General features: G+C 33.4%; 3 protein-coding genes across 3 annotated transcripts; all 3 read right to left on the bottom strand.

Moving 5' to 3' along the window:
• Positions 1-948, bottom strand: LOC114093584 (olfactory receptor 5L1-like). The gene has a single exon (XM_027936365.2). It carries the CDS (start codon positions 946-948, stop codon positions 1-3), a length of 948 nt encoding a protein of 315 aa, XP_027792166.2.
• Positions 949-6,517: 5,569 nt separating this feature from the next.
• LOC114093583 (olfactory receptor 5L1-like) lies at positions 6,518-7,468 on the bottom strand. Its single transcript, XM_027936364.2, has one exon. It carries the CDS (start codon positions 7,466-7,468, stop codon positions 6,518-6,520), a length of 951 nt encoding a protein of 316 aa, XP_027792165.2.
• A 4,907-nt stretch (positions 7,469-12,375) lies between these two features.
• Positions 12,376-13,320, bottom strand: LOC114093582 (olfactory receptor 5L1-like). The gene has a single exon (XM_027936363.2). The coding sequence runs from the start codon at positions 13,318-13,320 to the stop codon at positions 12,376-12,378; it is 945 nt and encodes a 314-aa protein (XP_027792164.2).
• Positions 13,321-16,146: the final 2,826 nt, after the last annotated feature.

The raw sequence follows: 16,146 nt of genomic DNA on the forward strand, positions 1-16,146 counted from the left end.
TTATGTTAATATACATGATAATATTTTGGAATCCACAACTTTTCTGAGAGCTTCTTTTACATCCTTGTTCCTCAGGCTGTAGATCAGGGGGTTCAGCATGGGGATCACCACAGTGTAGAACACTGTGGTCACTTTGTCAATATCCAGACTAGTGCCAGAACTGGGCTGACAATAAATGAACAGGATTGTTCCATGGAAGACAATGATGGCTGTGAGGTGGGAGGCACAGGTGGAAAAAGCTTTGCGCCTCCCCTCTGCAGAGCGCATCTTCAGGATGGTAATGAGAATAAACAGGTAGGAAGTGAAGATGATCGTGATAGTAAAGACCTCATTGAAATTGACCACAATGAATAACAGCAACTCATTTACAGTGACATCAGAACAAGCAAGATTTAAGAGTGGGGGTAAGTCACAGAAGAAGTGATTGATCACATTTGAACTGTAGAGTGGTATCTCAAGGGTTAAGCACAAGTGAATCAGAGCACACACTGATGCTAACAGATAACATCCAGAGACCAGCCCTGCACAGAGCTTCTGGGACATGATGACCATGTACAGCAGTGGGTTGCAGATGGCCACAAAGCGGTCATAGGCCATCAGTGCCAGCAGGAAGACCTCTGTAATTGCATAAGTACAAAATAAATAGAGTTGTGCCATGCAGCCCTGGAAAGAAATGGCTTTATCCTTGGTAAAGATGTTGGCCAGCATTTTGGGCACTATGATTGAGGAGTAGCAGAAGTCCACAAGGGACAAGTGGCTGAGGAAAAAGTACATGGGAGTGTGCAGCTGAGAGCTGACTTGGATCAGTGCCACCATGCCGAGGTTGGCCAACACCGTGACTCCATAGATGAGAAGGAACACCAGGAAAAGGAGGACTCTCAGCTCAGGGACATCTGACAATCCCAGCAGAATGAACTCTGTCACAGTGGTACAGTTTGTCTCAGCCATTTGTCAAAAGTCAAGCTAAGGAAAACATGAAAAATTTTGAGCTAGTTTGGGGAAGAGATCAAAAAGAGAATATCATATTAATATTAAACACATGATCATGGATTGTAAGACAAGCATAACTTTCACTTTTTCAAAATGTTAAATAATTTTAAGAATAACCTGGAATATGTATCACTCTGGCTAGTAAAAATTAATTTAAGTATCAGCAACAATCTTGTATGATTCTCAGTCAATAATTACCCATTGCAGTTCAGATGATTCACTGAAGTTGGTGGTTTGGCAGACTTTGAAATAGATTCAAAGATCTGCTTTAACACTACATGGATTCACTAAGTGATTATGGTGAACAATTCTAAAATGAGTACAAAAATTCTTGTTATACTCATGTTAAATCATGTTAAATATTTCAGTAACATAAATTTGCCCATACAAGTTATATAAAATTCTATTGTGGTGTGTGAACATTTTCTCTGAAACTTGTAATTCATGAATTACTCAGAGTGTAAAAGGAGACTTAATATACACACTTAATACACACACTTAATACACATACTCAAGAGTTTTTAATTTATCAAACTAGTAAAATTGTGAATTCATTGTAATAATAATTAGGAAGTCCTATAATGTCTCAGAAAAAAAGAAATGCTGGTATAATGTATAATTATTTTTAACAAATTGTCAACATTTATTGAAAATACTAACTTTTTGAACAATAAAAAATAAATGATTTTTAATTAGATATTTTAAGTGAAACTTTATCAGAAATGATTATGCTGAAAAATGATAAAAAGTTATGATCAATGCTACATTATTGTTTGTCACTGTTTTGACAATAATCAAAAATGGAGTTGAGGCTGGGGCTGTGGCTTAGAGGTAGAGTACTCACCTAGAATGTGTGGGGCACTCGGTTCCATCCTCAGCACCAATAAAAAATAAAATAAAGGAAAAAAAATCTTCAAAAATGGAGCTGTTTGCTGAATGCAGTGGTGCACACATATAATCCCAGCAGTTCGGGGGGCTGAGACAGGATCATCTAAAGATCAAGGCCAGCTTCAGCAAAAGCAAGGTGTCAAGCAACTCAGTGAGACCCTGTCTCTAAATAAAATACAAAATAGGGCTGGGGATATGTCTCAGTGGTCGAGGGTCAGTAGATTCAATACCTAGTATGCCCTCTCCCCCCCAAAAAAATGAAGTTGTTAAACTATAATTCATCATACCTATGGCAGAAATGTACTTTCAAATTATGTTTTAAACTGATCAATTTTAAAGAACAGACACCAGTAATACATAGGGTGGTCAGTTTTAGTTGTAAATAAGAATATATGTGTAAAATTGTGAATAAATATAGATACACCAGGTGTCTTCAGCTTAATTTTGATATGATCCTAATATAAAAATATTTTAACCACATTAAAAAAGTGAAAACTTTCTAAGGTCCCTTATTTGAATAAAGGGAGAAAATTATATATTTAAGTGAAAACTCCTATCCAGATCTTTCCCTTAATGAAGAAATTTTTGAAAGTTGAATGATCTTATTCTCTGCCTTCCTTCTTACCTTAAGGGAATAGATACTTACTTCATTAAACCATTTTAATCAAAATTGAACGAGGGCAGTCTGGACCAGAAGTAGCTTGATGATTTCTCTGGGTATGAAATCAATTTTGATGAAATGAAAACAAATTATTCTCCTGAAGTAATGGTTTTCTTGTGTCTTAACTATTAACAAAAAAGAAAAAGAGAAAAAAGAAGCTATTGGCCTGAATTAAATTAAAATTCCTCTTTGAAAATTATATTCTCAATGTTCTCTTGTGATAGAAAACTAATCTATGATAAATCCTTAGAAAATCCAGAAGTATCTTCTCCTGCACAGAAGAAGTTCACGACCAGATAGCAGGAACAATAAATAAAACCTTCAAAATCAGCATGGCAGTGGCAATCATGAGCTCATCTTTGGCATAAAGATCTTATGCAGGATGCTGCTAAGGCAAAAGTTGGGAAAAAAGAGAAAAAGAGAAAGTCTAGCATTTTTAATTTTTATTTTTGTATGCATTAACGTTTTATGTTGCAGAAGAAATGGTTCTAATTTCTCTCCTGACTCTTAAATAAAAGGAAAAAAAAACATCTAAAATGTAAGGGCATGAGATAAGTGTTTTCATTAACTTTTTTATATCAAAGACATATGAGCTACACATATCCTTGAGTATTATTGTTTTCTCAGAAAACATATGTCTTTTTATTTTCAAGTACCTAGAGTCTAGTGTTAGTGAACAAACCTATAATAAAGATGTTTCTTTCCTGGAACTGAAGGTGTTAGATGTGGATAGAATGCAATAAAATATTTTATACTATAAATTATGCTCCTGGGAAATGGACCCATTACCTAAAACAATTACCGATCTCTATGGCATAAGAAAATAAATAAAAACCTGAAGTAAAAATTAATGTCATAAGATGTTAAAAAATAATTAATCTCTGTAGATTGTGATCAGAAAATCTGTTTTTAAACCACCATAACTTGGAGTTCTATTGCAGAATAGGATGGACATAGTTAACAATAATACACTGTACACTTTAAATGGCCAGAAGAAACAATTTTCAACACAAAAAAAGTGACAAATGTTTAAGCTGACAGATATACAATTGCACTCATTTGATTATTACATCATGTATATATGCATAGAAATAGCACACTATGCCCTATAAATATGTACAATTATAATGTGTCAATTTAAAAGGAAAAAAAAATACTAAATTGAGAAACAATAATTTGAAACTAAACCTTCTTTTTTCCAGACTTCATGGGTGATTGGAATTCTGTATCCTAGTATCCAATATGTAAGGCACAGCTTGTATTGCCATTTGGAATTATTATGAATATTTCTGATGAACTTTCCTTTTTTCATAAGATTATAAAATCCCTTAGCTTCCAAGAGAGCAGACCGTGTAGAGCCACACTGGAGTTTCTTCAAATACAGTAAAGGTGATGGGTCTTCTGGCCAGATAGCTCTAATCATAGGACTCACCTATTGGAGCAGGCATTGTGTTAGAATCAATCTAAATCTTTTTTTTAGGGGGGATTGATTATTGAGCCCAAGAGTGCTTTACTATGTAACTAAATCTCTAGCCCAATTTCTGTTTTTTTGTTGTTGTTGATTTTTTTTTTTTTTTTTTTTTTTGAGACAGGATCTCACTAAATTGCTTAAGACCTTCCTAAGTTGCTGAGTCTGGCTTTGAACTCTCCATCCACCTGCCTTAGATTCCAGAACCTAAGGTGGAATTAGATGAGTAGACTACTGCACCTAGCTCTAATCCTATCTAAGTGTTAGCTCATGTAATCTTAACACCAAATGAAGATACAATTCTGTTTTTATGCATTTCTTACTAAGGAGATGATGGAGGCATAATCAGTTGTAGTTTGAATAAAGCAGAGAAAGTTGATGGAAAAGGCAACTTCTTCCTGTTTTTTTTTTTTTTTTTTTTCCAAATATGTGACTGTGTTGAGCACAGAAGAGACTGAGATCTAGTGTTAGGATCTGTCTCCTCCAGGTATGTGGAATGTAGACCATAATAAGAAAAAAAGAAAGAAAGACATACAAGGGGAAACTTCCATGCAACATTTTCAGATTCTTCCAGACCATGTTTATTCTTCTATAATAGCCAAAATTTCTATGAATTAGCTCTTATTTCATTGATGCTCCCACTTCAGTGAAACTTTGTTATTTGTATATACATGGGCATGCTTTTTTCTCCAACCTAAATGTGGGTTTCTGGTGATCAGAAAGTGTTTCCTCTGAATCTGCTGCCCTCCTCACATATTCCCATGCCCTCTCAAGAATGGACACTCACATAGGAAAGTATCAAACAGAACATTTGTTTTTATTTCCTTCATCTGGAATAGTTGCTCCCACTCAGATCTCTGCCTTATTAGGAATAAGAATGTCCCCAGAGTTAAAGTACAGTTATTAACTGCCAAAGCCATTCTGGATCACAAATCTTATCTTCTACTCGTTTTGGTTTTGCTTACCCTATATTGATCTTAGGTTTTCAGTATAAGGATATAAGAGTTGTGAACTAGAAAGTCTTGGGTGAGATATGAAAATTCAATATTAAGTGGGTGATGATATGAACCTCAAGTTGTGCTCTTTCTCCTTAAAGTATTTTATAATAACTCTGATATTTGAATCCCTATGATATTTAATCTATTTTAAGACAGTTTCATGTGTTATAAAATCTCTATGTTAGACTATATCTTACAATTAATACTAAAGAAATCATTGTAATTTCAAATTAGTAATTAACAAATTTCAGTGAGCATGTTATCATTACTGAATACATGTCATTAAAATTTAATCTTAATAGGTGCTGGGGTTATGGCTCAGTGGTAGAGCACTTGCCTAGTATGTGTGAGACAGTGGGTTCAATTCTCAACACTAAATATAAATAAAAAAAATAAAATTAACAGTTCACTTACACCTAAAAAAATTAAATATTTTATCTCAATAAAACGCTTTGAATTAGCCATTGTTAAAAATGCAAGACACAAAGGATTGAAGAAATTAAGTTCCAAACTAAATAATTGAGATTGAAAAAGCAATCCTAGTATTTATGAACTGGGTCTTGTGATTTTCTAATGTTTTATGGCTGGAAGAATCTTCCTATTTAAACAAGTGAGTACAAAATAGAAATTTAATTAAATTATAATGGGTTTATAAAAGAAGACTCAAGGCTGCATATAAGTCAGGACTGAATTGAGAAATGCTGCTTAAGTACACAGAAAATAGTGATAAAAGATCATAATATGAAGTACAAATCACATGCAAAGAACAGAAACAAAGGTTAGAAATGCATTTACAAGGTACAATAAGTATTTCCTCTACAGTGTATTGAAGAAGGTACCATGACAATCAGAAGATAAAACAAAGTTATAAAAAGGCTAAGTTACAGATGTAGCTACTCATAATAATAGTTATTCATTGACTAATAATGATGCAGAGATACAGATACAGAATCCAGGGAGGAAGAGATACAATGAATTATATATACCAGGTTATAATAAATGCTTGCACCTGACATGTAATTTATTTCTTCTATGATTCTTGTGAAATAATTATTAATATTTTTTTCAAAGAAAATGATGTGTGAAGTTGTAAAAACAAGGAACAACTACAAGAGCAATAAAGAAAAGGAGAAAAAATAAAACAGTTACCCATAAATATACACATATAGGATTCCATGCTTGCATTAACTAATAGACAATAGGGTGTTTGCAGCAGTTTACTGAAACAAATAACTCTTGTGAGTTCTTCATTAAAACACGATAGATTAAAACAAATTAAACATTCATGTCATAACAGTGCTACTTCCCATATCACTTTACAATGTTGCAAATTGAAGAACAATAAATCAGCAGACTTCAACTTTTGCACATGCTGAATCCTATCTTTATGAATTGAATACACACAAACATTAGAGAACAAAAAGACTCACTGATACCTGCCTAGTTCCTCCTCATCTTCTGCATTCCAACTACTCTGCCCACCAATTTACTCTTTACCCAAATTATGTTTTATCAAATTGTCTTTGATAATATTTTGGAGTACAGCACATTTCTGAGAGCTTCTTTCACATCCTTGTTCCTCAGGCTGTAGATCAGGGGGTTCAGCATGGGTATCACCACAGTGTAGAACACTGTGGTCACTTTGTCAATATCCAGACTAGTGCCAGAACTGGGTTGGCAATAAATGAACAGGATTGTTCCATGGAAGACAAAGATGGCTGTGAGGTGTGAGGCACAGGTGGAAAAAGCTTTGCGCCTCCCCTCTGCAGAGCGCATCTTCAGGATGGTGATGAGAATGAACAGGTAGGAGGTGAGGATGATGGTGATGGTGAAGACTTCATTGAAATTGACCACAATGAATAACAGCAACTCATTTACAGTGACATCAGAACAAGCAAGATTTAAGAGTGGGGGTAAGTCACAGAAGAAGTGATTGATCACATTTGAACTGTAGAATGGGATCTCCAGAGTTAAGCACAAATGAATCAGAGAACAAATAGATGCATAGAGGTAACAGCTAGAGACCAGCCCTGCACAGAGCTTCTGGGACATGATGACCATGTACAGCAGTGGGTTGCAGATGGCCACAAAGCGGTCATAGGCCATCAGTGCCAGCAGGAAGACCTCTGTAATTGCATAAGTACAAAATAAATAGAGTTGTGCCATGCAGCCCTGGAAAGAAATGGCTTTGTCCTTGGTAAAGATGTTGGCCAGCATTTTGGGCACTATGATTGAGGAGTAGCAGAAGTCCACAAGGGACAAGTGGCTGAGGAAAAAGTACATGGGAGTGTGCAGCTGAGAGCTAACCTGGATCAGTGCCACCATGCCCAGGTTGGCCAACACCGTGACTCCATAGATGAGAAGGAACACCAGGAAGAGGAGGACTCTCATCTCAGGGACATCTGACAATCCCAGAAGAATGAACTCTGTCACAGTGGTGCAGTTTTCTTTGGCCATTATCATCAGAAATCATGTTAAGGAAAGTTTGGTATGTTTTTTGCTCATTTAGGGAGGAGAACACAAAGAAAATATGTTAAAATTAAACACATATATTTATGGATTGTAAAAGAAACATATCTGTCACATTTTCAAAATATTAAATAATTATGAGAATAATCTAAAATCTGTATCTCAGTAGAGTTGACTAGTGAAACTTAATTTAAGTATCAGCAATAATCTTAAATGAGTCTCAGTCTGTAAATACCCTGTACAGTTCTGATGATCCATTGAATTACGTTTTTAGGCAGGCTTTAAAATAGACTCAATTATATGCTTTGATGGTACATGGACATTTACCTCTATTTACAAAAATATTTAAAAGTTATAACCTATAAGTGTAAAAGTTATCACACACTTGATTTTTCTTTAAAAATCAGTTACATATTTTTTAATTATAAAGTTATCCAAAGTGTATTGTTGGAAAATGTATTCTCTTTGAAACATGTGTTTCATGAGGACTTGTTAAAATTATAATTATTCAGAATGGGAAAGAAAACAATGTGTACACTCAATTTTATCAAATTAGAAAAATTATGATTTCATTGTAATGATAATTATGAAGTACTATAATGTCTCAGAAAGCACACACACACACACACACACACACACACACACATATACATTGTAAAAGCAATTAGGCAACATTTATTGTAAGTCTTAACATTTCAAACAGTAAAAACTAAATGAATTTTAATTAGAGATTTTATATTGTTCGCAATATGTTGTTGGAAATGATTGTATCAAAAAATTATAAAAAGGTATGTTGAATGGTACATTGTTGTTTCGGACTATTTTGACAATAGTCAAATGTGGAGTTGTTAAACTATGACTCATCATATCTATGGTAGAAATGTACTTTCAAATTTTGTTTTAATATGATCAGTTTTAAAGAACAGACACCAGTAATGCATATAGTTAGAGGTTTTAGTTGTGAGAATCATGTGTAGAATTGTGAATACATATAAAAATACCATGTGTCATCAACATAATTTGGATACAACAATGATATAAAAATATTTTAACCACATTTAAAAAGAGGTAATTTGAATACTTTCTAAAGTTCCTCAAAGAGTTATTTGGGTAAAGGTGTAAAACTATGTATTTCATGGAAGTGGAAACTCCCATCCAGACCTTTCCCTTAATAAAGAGGCCCAAGGAATTGCATGATCTTATTCTCTGCCTTTCTTCTTACCTTGTAGGAATAGATACTTACTTCATTAAACCATTTTGATCAAAATTGAGTGAGGGCAATCTGGGCCAGAAAAACTGCTGGTTTCTCTGCATGTTGAATCAAATTTAATGAAATAAAAACACATTATTCTCCTGAAGTCATGCTTTTTTTGTGTTTTATTCATTATGAAAATTAAGATATTTGACAGAATAAAAAAAGAAAAATACTCTTTGAAAATATTATTCTCTATAGTCTATGGTAATAGAAAACAAGTCTATGATAAATCCATATCAATTCCAAAAGTATCCTCCTTTGCTGAGTAGAGGAAATTCATGACCACCTGCAGACACATTCACACAACCCTCAAAATTGAGGTAGTGGTGGCAGTAGTGAGCTCAACTTTGGTCATTGTAGATCTTATGAAAGATGCTTGTGTGGCCAAAGAGGGAAAAAAGAGAAAAAGAGAAAGTTTACCATTTTTATTTGTATTTTTAAAATGTATTAATGTTTGATATTTCAAAAAATGTAATTTCTCTCCTCTTAAAAAAAAAGTATTTAAAAAGTAAGGGAATGAGATAAGTGTTCTCATAACCATTCTCTGAGTCAAAGGCAGATGAATTAAACATATTAATTATTTTTTCCTCAGAAAATATGTGTCTTTTCATTTTCAAGTAACTAGAGTCTAGATTTAGTAAGCAAACCTGTGGTATAGACGTTTTTTCCAGAAGATATTAGATGTGGACAGAATGCAATAAAAAATATTTTATACTATAAATTAAGCTCCTGGGAAATGGATACTTTACCTATAACAACTTCTAATCTCTATGGTATAACAAAATAAAAAAATGATGTCATGGAAGGATCAAAAATAATTAATCTCTATGGAAGTTGATCAGAAAATCTGTTTTTAAACCACCATTACTTGGTGTTACATTGCAGAGTAAGATGAACATAGTTAATAATTATTCATTGTATACCTTAAATGGCCAAAACAACAGATTCTTAATGTTTTTACCACAAAAAAATGACAGCCTTGCACAGTGGTGGGTGCACACCTGTAATCCCAGCAGCTTGGGAAACTGAGGTGGGAGGATGGTGAGTTCAAAGCCAGCCTCAGCAAAAGTGAGGTGCTAAGCAACTCAGTGAGACCCTGTCTCTAAATAAAATATAAAACATGGCTGGGGATGGGCCTCAGTGGCTGAGTGCTTCTGAGTTCAATCCCTGGTACCAAAAAAAAAAAAAAAAGACAGATCTTTGAGGCAAGGGATATACAAATCATGCTGATTTGATCATCACATCATGTATACATGCTTAGAAAGAAAGCACTATGCCCTATAAATATGTATAATATCTATTTTTTATTTGTACCAGGGATTGAACCCAGGGGAACTTAACTATGGAACCACATCACCAGCCCATTTTCTGTTTTATTTATTTATGAATTATTTTGAGAAAGGGTCTCAGTAAATTGTTTAGGTCCTTGTTATGTTGCTGAGGCTGGATTTGAACTCGTGATCCTCCTGCCTCAGCCTCCTGAGCCATTGGGATTACAGGCATGGATTATTATACCCAGCTGTAAATCACATCTATTTAAATGTTAGCTTGTAATCTTCCTAACAACCAGTGAAGAGACAATTTTGTTTTTATACATTTCTTACAAAATAGGTGATAGAGACACAGATAGTTGTAATTTTAACAAAGCAAAGAGAATTGCTGTTTTTTCCCAACTACATGATTTTACAGAGAAAAAATGAGAGTCAGAGCCAGTGTTAGAACCTTCCTCATTTTAATATGTGAAACTGAGACCAAAAATAAGAAAAATAAGACAGAAAAAAAAATGGGAGCCAGGGGGAACCATCTATAACATGTTGTGTTTCTTCCAGACTGCATTCATTATTCTCTAGTAGTTACAATTTCTGTGAATTTGTCCTTATTTAAACATTACTCAAACCTTGGTGTGATACAATTATGCACAGATACATTGACACGGTTTTCTCTCCCATCAAAATGTGAATTTCTTGTGATCAGAAAGGGTTACCCCTAATCTGTTGCCCCCCTCACATATCCTCATGCTCTCTCAAGAATGAATGCTTACATAGGAAAATTACTCTTTTTAGTTTTGCTTACCCTATACTAGTGTTAGATTTTTAGTGTAAGGATCTAATAGTCATGAAATGGACAGTCTTGGGTGAAATGTGAAAATTCAGTATAAAATGGGTGATAAGCTGAATTCAAGTGCTGTTCTTTCTCCTGACACAATTCTGTAGAAGATCATTGGCATTTGAATTCCTATCATATTTAATCTATTTTTAAACAGTTTCATCTGTTATAAAATATCTGTGGTAGACTGTATCTTACAATTAATAGTAAAGAAATTATTATGATTTCAAATTATCAATTAGCAAGGTTTATTTCCTGTGAGAATATAAACACCACTGAATATATATTGTCAAAATTTAATCTCAAAAAATGCTGTGAGGTTAGTAGAATTATGCAGTGTGAAAATGCAAAAAAAATATAAAGATTGCAGAAATTAAGTTACTTTCCAAATTAAATAATCAAGATTGAAACCAATCCTAGTTTTTTAAAAATATCTTTATTTATTTTTATGCAGTGCTAAGGATCGAACCCAGTGCCTCACATGTATGAGGCAGGTGCTCTACCACTGAGCCACAGCCCCAGCCCCCAATCCTAGTTTTTATGAACTGGATCTTGTGATTTTCTAATGTTTTGCAGCTAGAAGAAGCTTCATTTAAACAAGCAAGTGCAAAGTAAAATTTACATAAATTATAATGAATTTATAAAGGAAGACTCAATGCTGTATCTAAGTCAGAACTGAATTAAGAAATGCTGCTAACATCCACAGAAAACAAGGACAAATAATCATTACATGAACAATAAATATACATGCACTTATAAGGTACAGTAAGCATTACATCCAAAACATATTGAAGAGGTATCATAAACATCAGAAGTTAAGATGAAGTAAAAAAGAAAACTACTCATGATGAGTAAGCCTTATTCAATAACTAAAAATGATGAAGAATGACAATATAGAATCCAGATAGAAAGAGATAAAATGAATTATATACAAGGGGTTGTACCTACATTTGACATGTAATTTATTTCTTCTAAGATTCTTATGAAATGATTATTAATATTGTCTCCATTTTTCAAATAATATGATATGGATGAAGTTATATAATGAAGTTGCATAATGTATGATGAAGTTGTATAATGTTCATTGCAACAACTTTCACAATAATAAAGAAAACAAGAAGAAATAAAACAGTTAACAATATATGTACACATGAATCCTCATGCTTGTGTAAACTAATTGACATGGGGGTGTTTTTTTACTATAAAAATCATGAATAAATTCTTAAAGTGTTATGTTTTCAAAAACGTTTACTGAAACAAATGATTATTGTGAGTTCTTCATTAAAACATGTGATAGATTAAAACAAATTAAAAATTCATGTCATAACAGTGCTATTTACTATATCACTTTACAATGTTACATATTGAAGAACTACAAAACAGACTAACTTGTGAAAATGCTAACTCCCATCTTTCTGAATTCAAGATGCACAAAGATTATAGAACAAAAAGACTCACTAATACCTGCCTAGCTCTTTATCATTCTCTGCATTCCAACTCCTCTTCCCACCTACTCACCCTTAATCCATATTATGTTTTATCACATTGTCTGTGATAATATTTTGGAGTACAGCACACTTTTGAGAGCTTCTTTCACGTCCTTGTTCCTCAGGCTGTAGATCAGTGGGTTCAGCATGGGGATCACCATGGTGTAGAACACCGTGGCCACTTTGTCAATATCCAGACTAGTGCCAGAACTGGGCTGGCAATAAATGAACAGGATTGTTCCATGGAAGACAACGATGGCTGTGAGGTGGGAGGCACAGGTGGAAAAAGCTTTGCGCCTCCCCTCTGCAGAGCGCATCTTCAGGATGGTGATGAGAATGAACAGGTAGGAGGTGAGGATGATCACAATGGTCATAGATTCATTGAAAGTAGCCACGATGAATAGCAGCACCTTGTTCACAGTGACATCAGAGCAAGCAAGATTTAGAAGTGGTGGTAGGTCACAGAAGAAGTGACTGATCACGTTTGATCTGTAGAATGGGATCTTAAGAGCCAAGCACAAGTGAATCAGAGCGCACACTGATGCTAACAGATAACAGCCAGAAATCAGCTCTGCACAGAGCTTCTGGGACATGATGACCATGTATAGCAGAGGATTGCAGATGGCCACAAAGCGATCATAGGCCATCACAGCCAGCAGGATGATCTCTGTGATCACACAAGTGCAAAACAAATAGAATTGTACCATGCACGCTGGAAAGGAGATGGCTTTATCCTTGGTTAAGATGTTGGCCAGCATTTTGGGCACAATGACTGAGGAGTAACTGCAGTCCACAAGGGACAAGTGGCTGAGAAAAAAGTACATGGGAGTGCGCAGCTGAGAGCTGACCTGGATCAGGGCAATCATGCCCAGGTTGGCTAAAACTGTGACTCCATAGATGAGAAAGAACACCAGGAAGAGGAGGACTCTCATCTCAGGGACATCTGACAATCCTAGGAGAATGAACTCTGTCACAGTTGTGCAGTTTTCTTCAGCCATTGTCAATAGATGTCAGGATAACTTACATATTATAACTATTGGTTTACTTCTGAGAAGATATGAAAGAGTAAATGGTAGGTGGACATTAACTTCTGTATCAAGTAACATTAATATGAAATACATATGCATGAATGGTAAGAGAAACATAACAACCAAATTTATTTATTGTTCCATAATTATAATATTCTAACCTATGTTTCTCAGTAGAGTTTACTAGTGACAATCAATTTCAGAATTAGTCATAATCTTAAAGGATTCTCAGTCTTTAACTACCTTGTACAGTTCAGATGATCTATTACAGTAGGTGGTTTGGTTGAGTTTGAAATAGATTCTAAAATATGCTTTAATATTACATGGAAATTAAAGTCTATTCACAAAAATACTAAAAATTATGACTGAGAAGTATAAAAGTTACTGTACAAATATTATTGTTTTTGTTAAATATATTAATAACCTAAAATTTTCCCACACAAGTTTTCTAAATTTTTTGTTGGGTGTGGGAAAATTTTCCTTGAAAATAGTGGTTCATGAAGATCCTTTAAAGTTGGAGTTATTCAGAACCAAAAACGAAAATGAATGCACATAGTCAAAGACATAATAGTTTTTATTTGTCAAATTAATGGTTACGTATTTCACTGTACTGGTGATTATGAAGTCTTTTCATGATACAGACAGATGGAATACATCTTTCTTGCTTTTTATAAAAGTAATTCATCAACATTTATTGAAATTTTAACATTAACAACAATAAAATCTGTATAATTTTAAAACTAGAGATATAATAATAATTTATTATCAAACTTGATTATATTGAAAGAGTATGAAAAACTATGTTTAATTTTCATTATTGTTTGTTACTGTTTTGACAATAGTCAAAAGTGAAAGAATTAACAAACTGTGGTTTATCATATCTACTGTGGAAATGTACTTATAAAATTGTTTAGAAAATACATTAAAAAGAGACACCAGCAGTATATAGGATGCAAACTTTTAGTTGTAAATGACAGTGTATATGTAGAAATGTGAAAACAGATAGATGGCCTATATGTCATCAACTTAAATTTGGCTATGATATATATATATAGTTTATCAATATTTTAAAAAGGAAGTGAAATTTTTCTAAGGTCCCTCAAAATGTTATACTACATTGAGTATTTTATGTAAGTGGAAACTACCATTCTGATATTTCCCTTAAAGAAGATATCAATGTAATTAAAATAATTTTACTCTCTATTCTCCTTAATTTGTAGATTTAGACATTTATTCATTAACACATTGTACTGAAAATTGAGTGAAGACAGTCTAGACCAGAAGCAATCTGATGGTTTCTCTGTATTATGAGCCAGTTTTAAAGTAATGAAAACAAACTATTCTCTTGAATTCATGGCCATTAAAAAATGCTAATATTCATGCCCTGATAAAAGAGGAAAATTTTCTTTGAACAATTTGTTTGCTATGTTCTATGCATAGTTTACTAGCCTATGATAAATCCAAAGAAAACCCAAAATTATCCTTCTATGCTGAGCAGATGAAGTTCATGACCACCTTGCAGGCACATTAACACCACCCTCAAAATTGGAATAGCAGTGGCAAATACGAGCTCATCTTTGGTCATTGTAGATCTCATGAAGAATGCTGGTGTGGAGAAAGAGAAAAAGGGGAGAAATTCAGGGGAGAAAGAGAAAAAGAGAAAGTTTACCATTTTAGCTTGTGTTTTTATATATATTAATGTTTGATATTACAGAAGAAATAGTTGTAATTTCTCTACTGTCTCTTAGATAAAATTTAAAAAAATGAAAATTAAGGGCATGAGATAAGTGTTCTCATAAACATTCTCTAAGTCAAAGACATATGAGTTAACCATGTCATTAATTATTATTTTTTGCTCAGAATATATATATATATATAAAATACATTTTCTCTTTTAAGCACTTAGAGTCTAGTTTTAGTGAACAAACCTGTGATATAGATGTTTCTTTCTTGGAATTGAAGGTGATAGGTGTGGATAGCATGCAATTAAAGACTTTATATTATAAATTATGCTCCTGGGAAATTAATGCCTTACCTAAAATAATTATTAATTTCTGTGGTTTAACAAAGTAAGAAAAAATTGAAGTAAAAATTGATGTCATAGAAGGCTCAAAAATAATTAATCTCTGTGGAATGTGATCAGAAAATTGGTTTTAAAACCACCATAACTTGGTGTTCTATTGCAGAGTAGGGTGAACATATTAAGAATAATGCACATATAATTTAAATCGCGAGAAGAAACAGTTTTCAACACAAAAAAAAATGAAAAAATAAACATGGCAAATGTTTGAGGTGATAGTTATACAGATCACCCTGATTTTTATCATCACATCATATACGTGTATACAAACAGCACACTGTGCTCTATAAGTACAACTATCATGGCCAATTAAAAAGAAAAAAATATTCTAAATTTGGAAACAATACTAAAACTTCTTTTTTTTCCAGATTTCAAGAGTGATTGGAATTCTGTATCCTAATATCTGATATGTGAGGCACAGATTGTATTGCCATTTGTAATTACCATGAATATTTATGATGAACTTTCCCTTTCTCGTAACACTACAAAATCCCTTAACTTCCAGGAGGGCAGACTGTGTTGAGCTACCCTGGAGTTTCTTCAAATACAATAATGGTAATAGATCTTCTGGTCAGATAGATTTAAAGCTTAGCTCATTTAATATTCCTAATAACCAGCCAAAAGACAATTTTGTTTTTATGCATTTCTTCAAAGGAGATAATGAAAGCACAATCAGTTGTAATTTGAACAAACTCAAAGTATTCTACTGGAGAAGG

This window comes from Marmota flaviventris, chromosome 9, assembly GCF_047511675.1.
Source record: "Marmota flaviventris isolate mMarFla1 chromosome 9, mMarFla1.hap1, whole genome shotgun sequence".
Taxonomy (NCBI): domain Eukaryota; kingdom Metazoa; phylum Chordata; class Mammalia; order Rodentia; family Sciuridae; genus Marmota; species Marmota flaviventris.

What these genes read in the sequence shown, in the direction of transcription:
- LOC114093584 (XM_027936365.2), bottom strand. Translation starts at nt 948, where the DNA reads ATGGCTGAGACAAACTGTACCACTGTGACAGAGTTCATTCTGCTGGGA.
- LOC114093583 (XM_027936364.2), bottom strand. Translation starts at nt 7,468, where the DNA reads ATGATAATGGCCAAAGAAAACTGCACCACTGTGACAGAGTTCATTCTT.
- LOC114093582 (XM_027936363.2), bottom strand. Translation starts at nt 13,320, where the DNA reads ATGGCTGAAGAAAACTGCACAACTGTGACAGAGTTCATTCTCCTAGGA.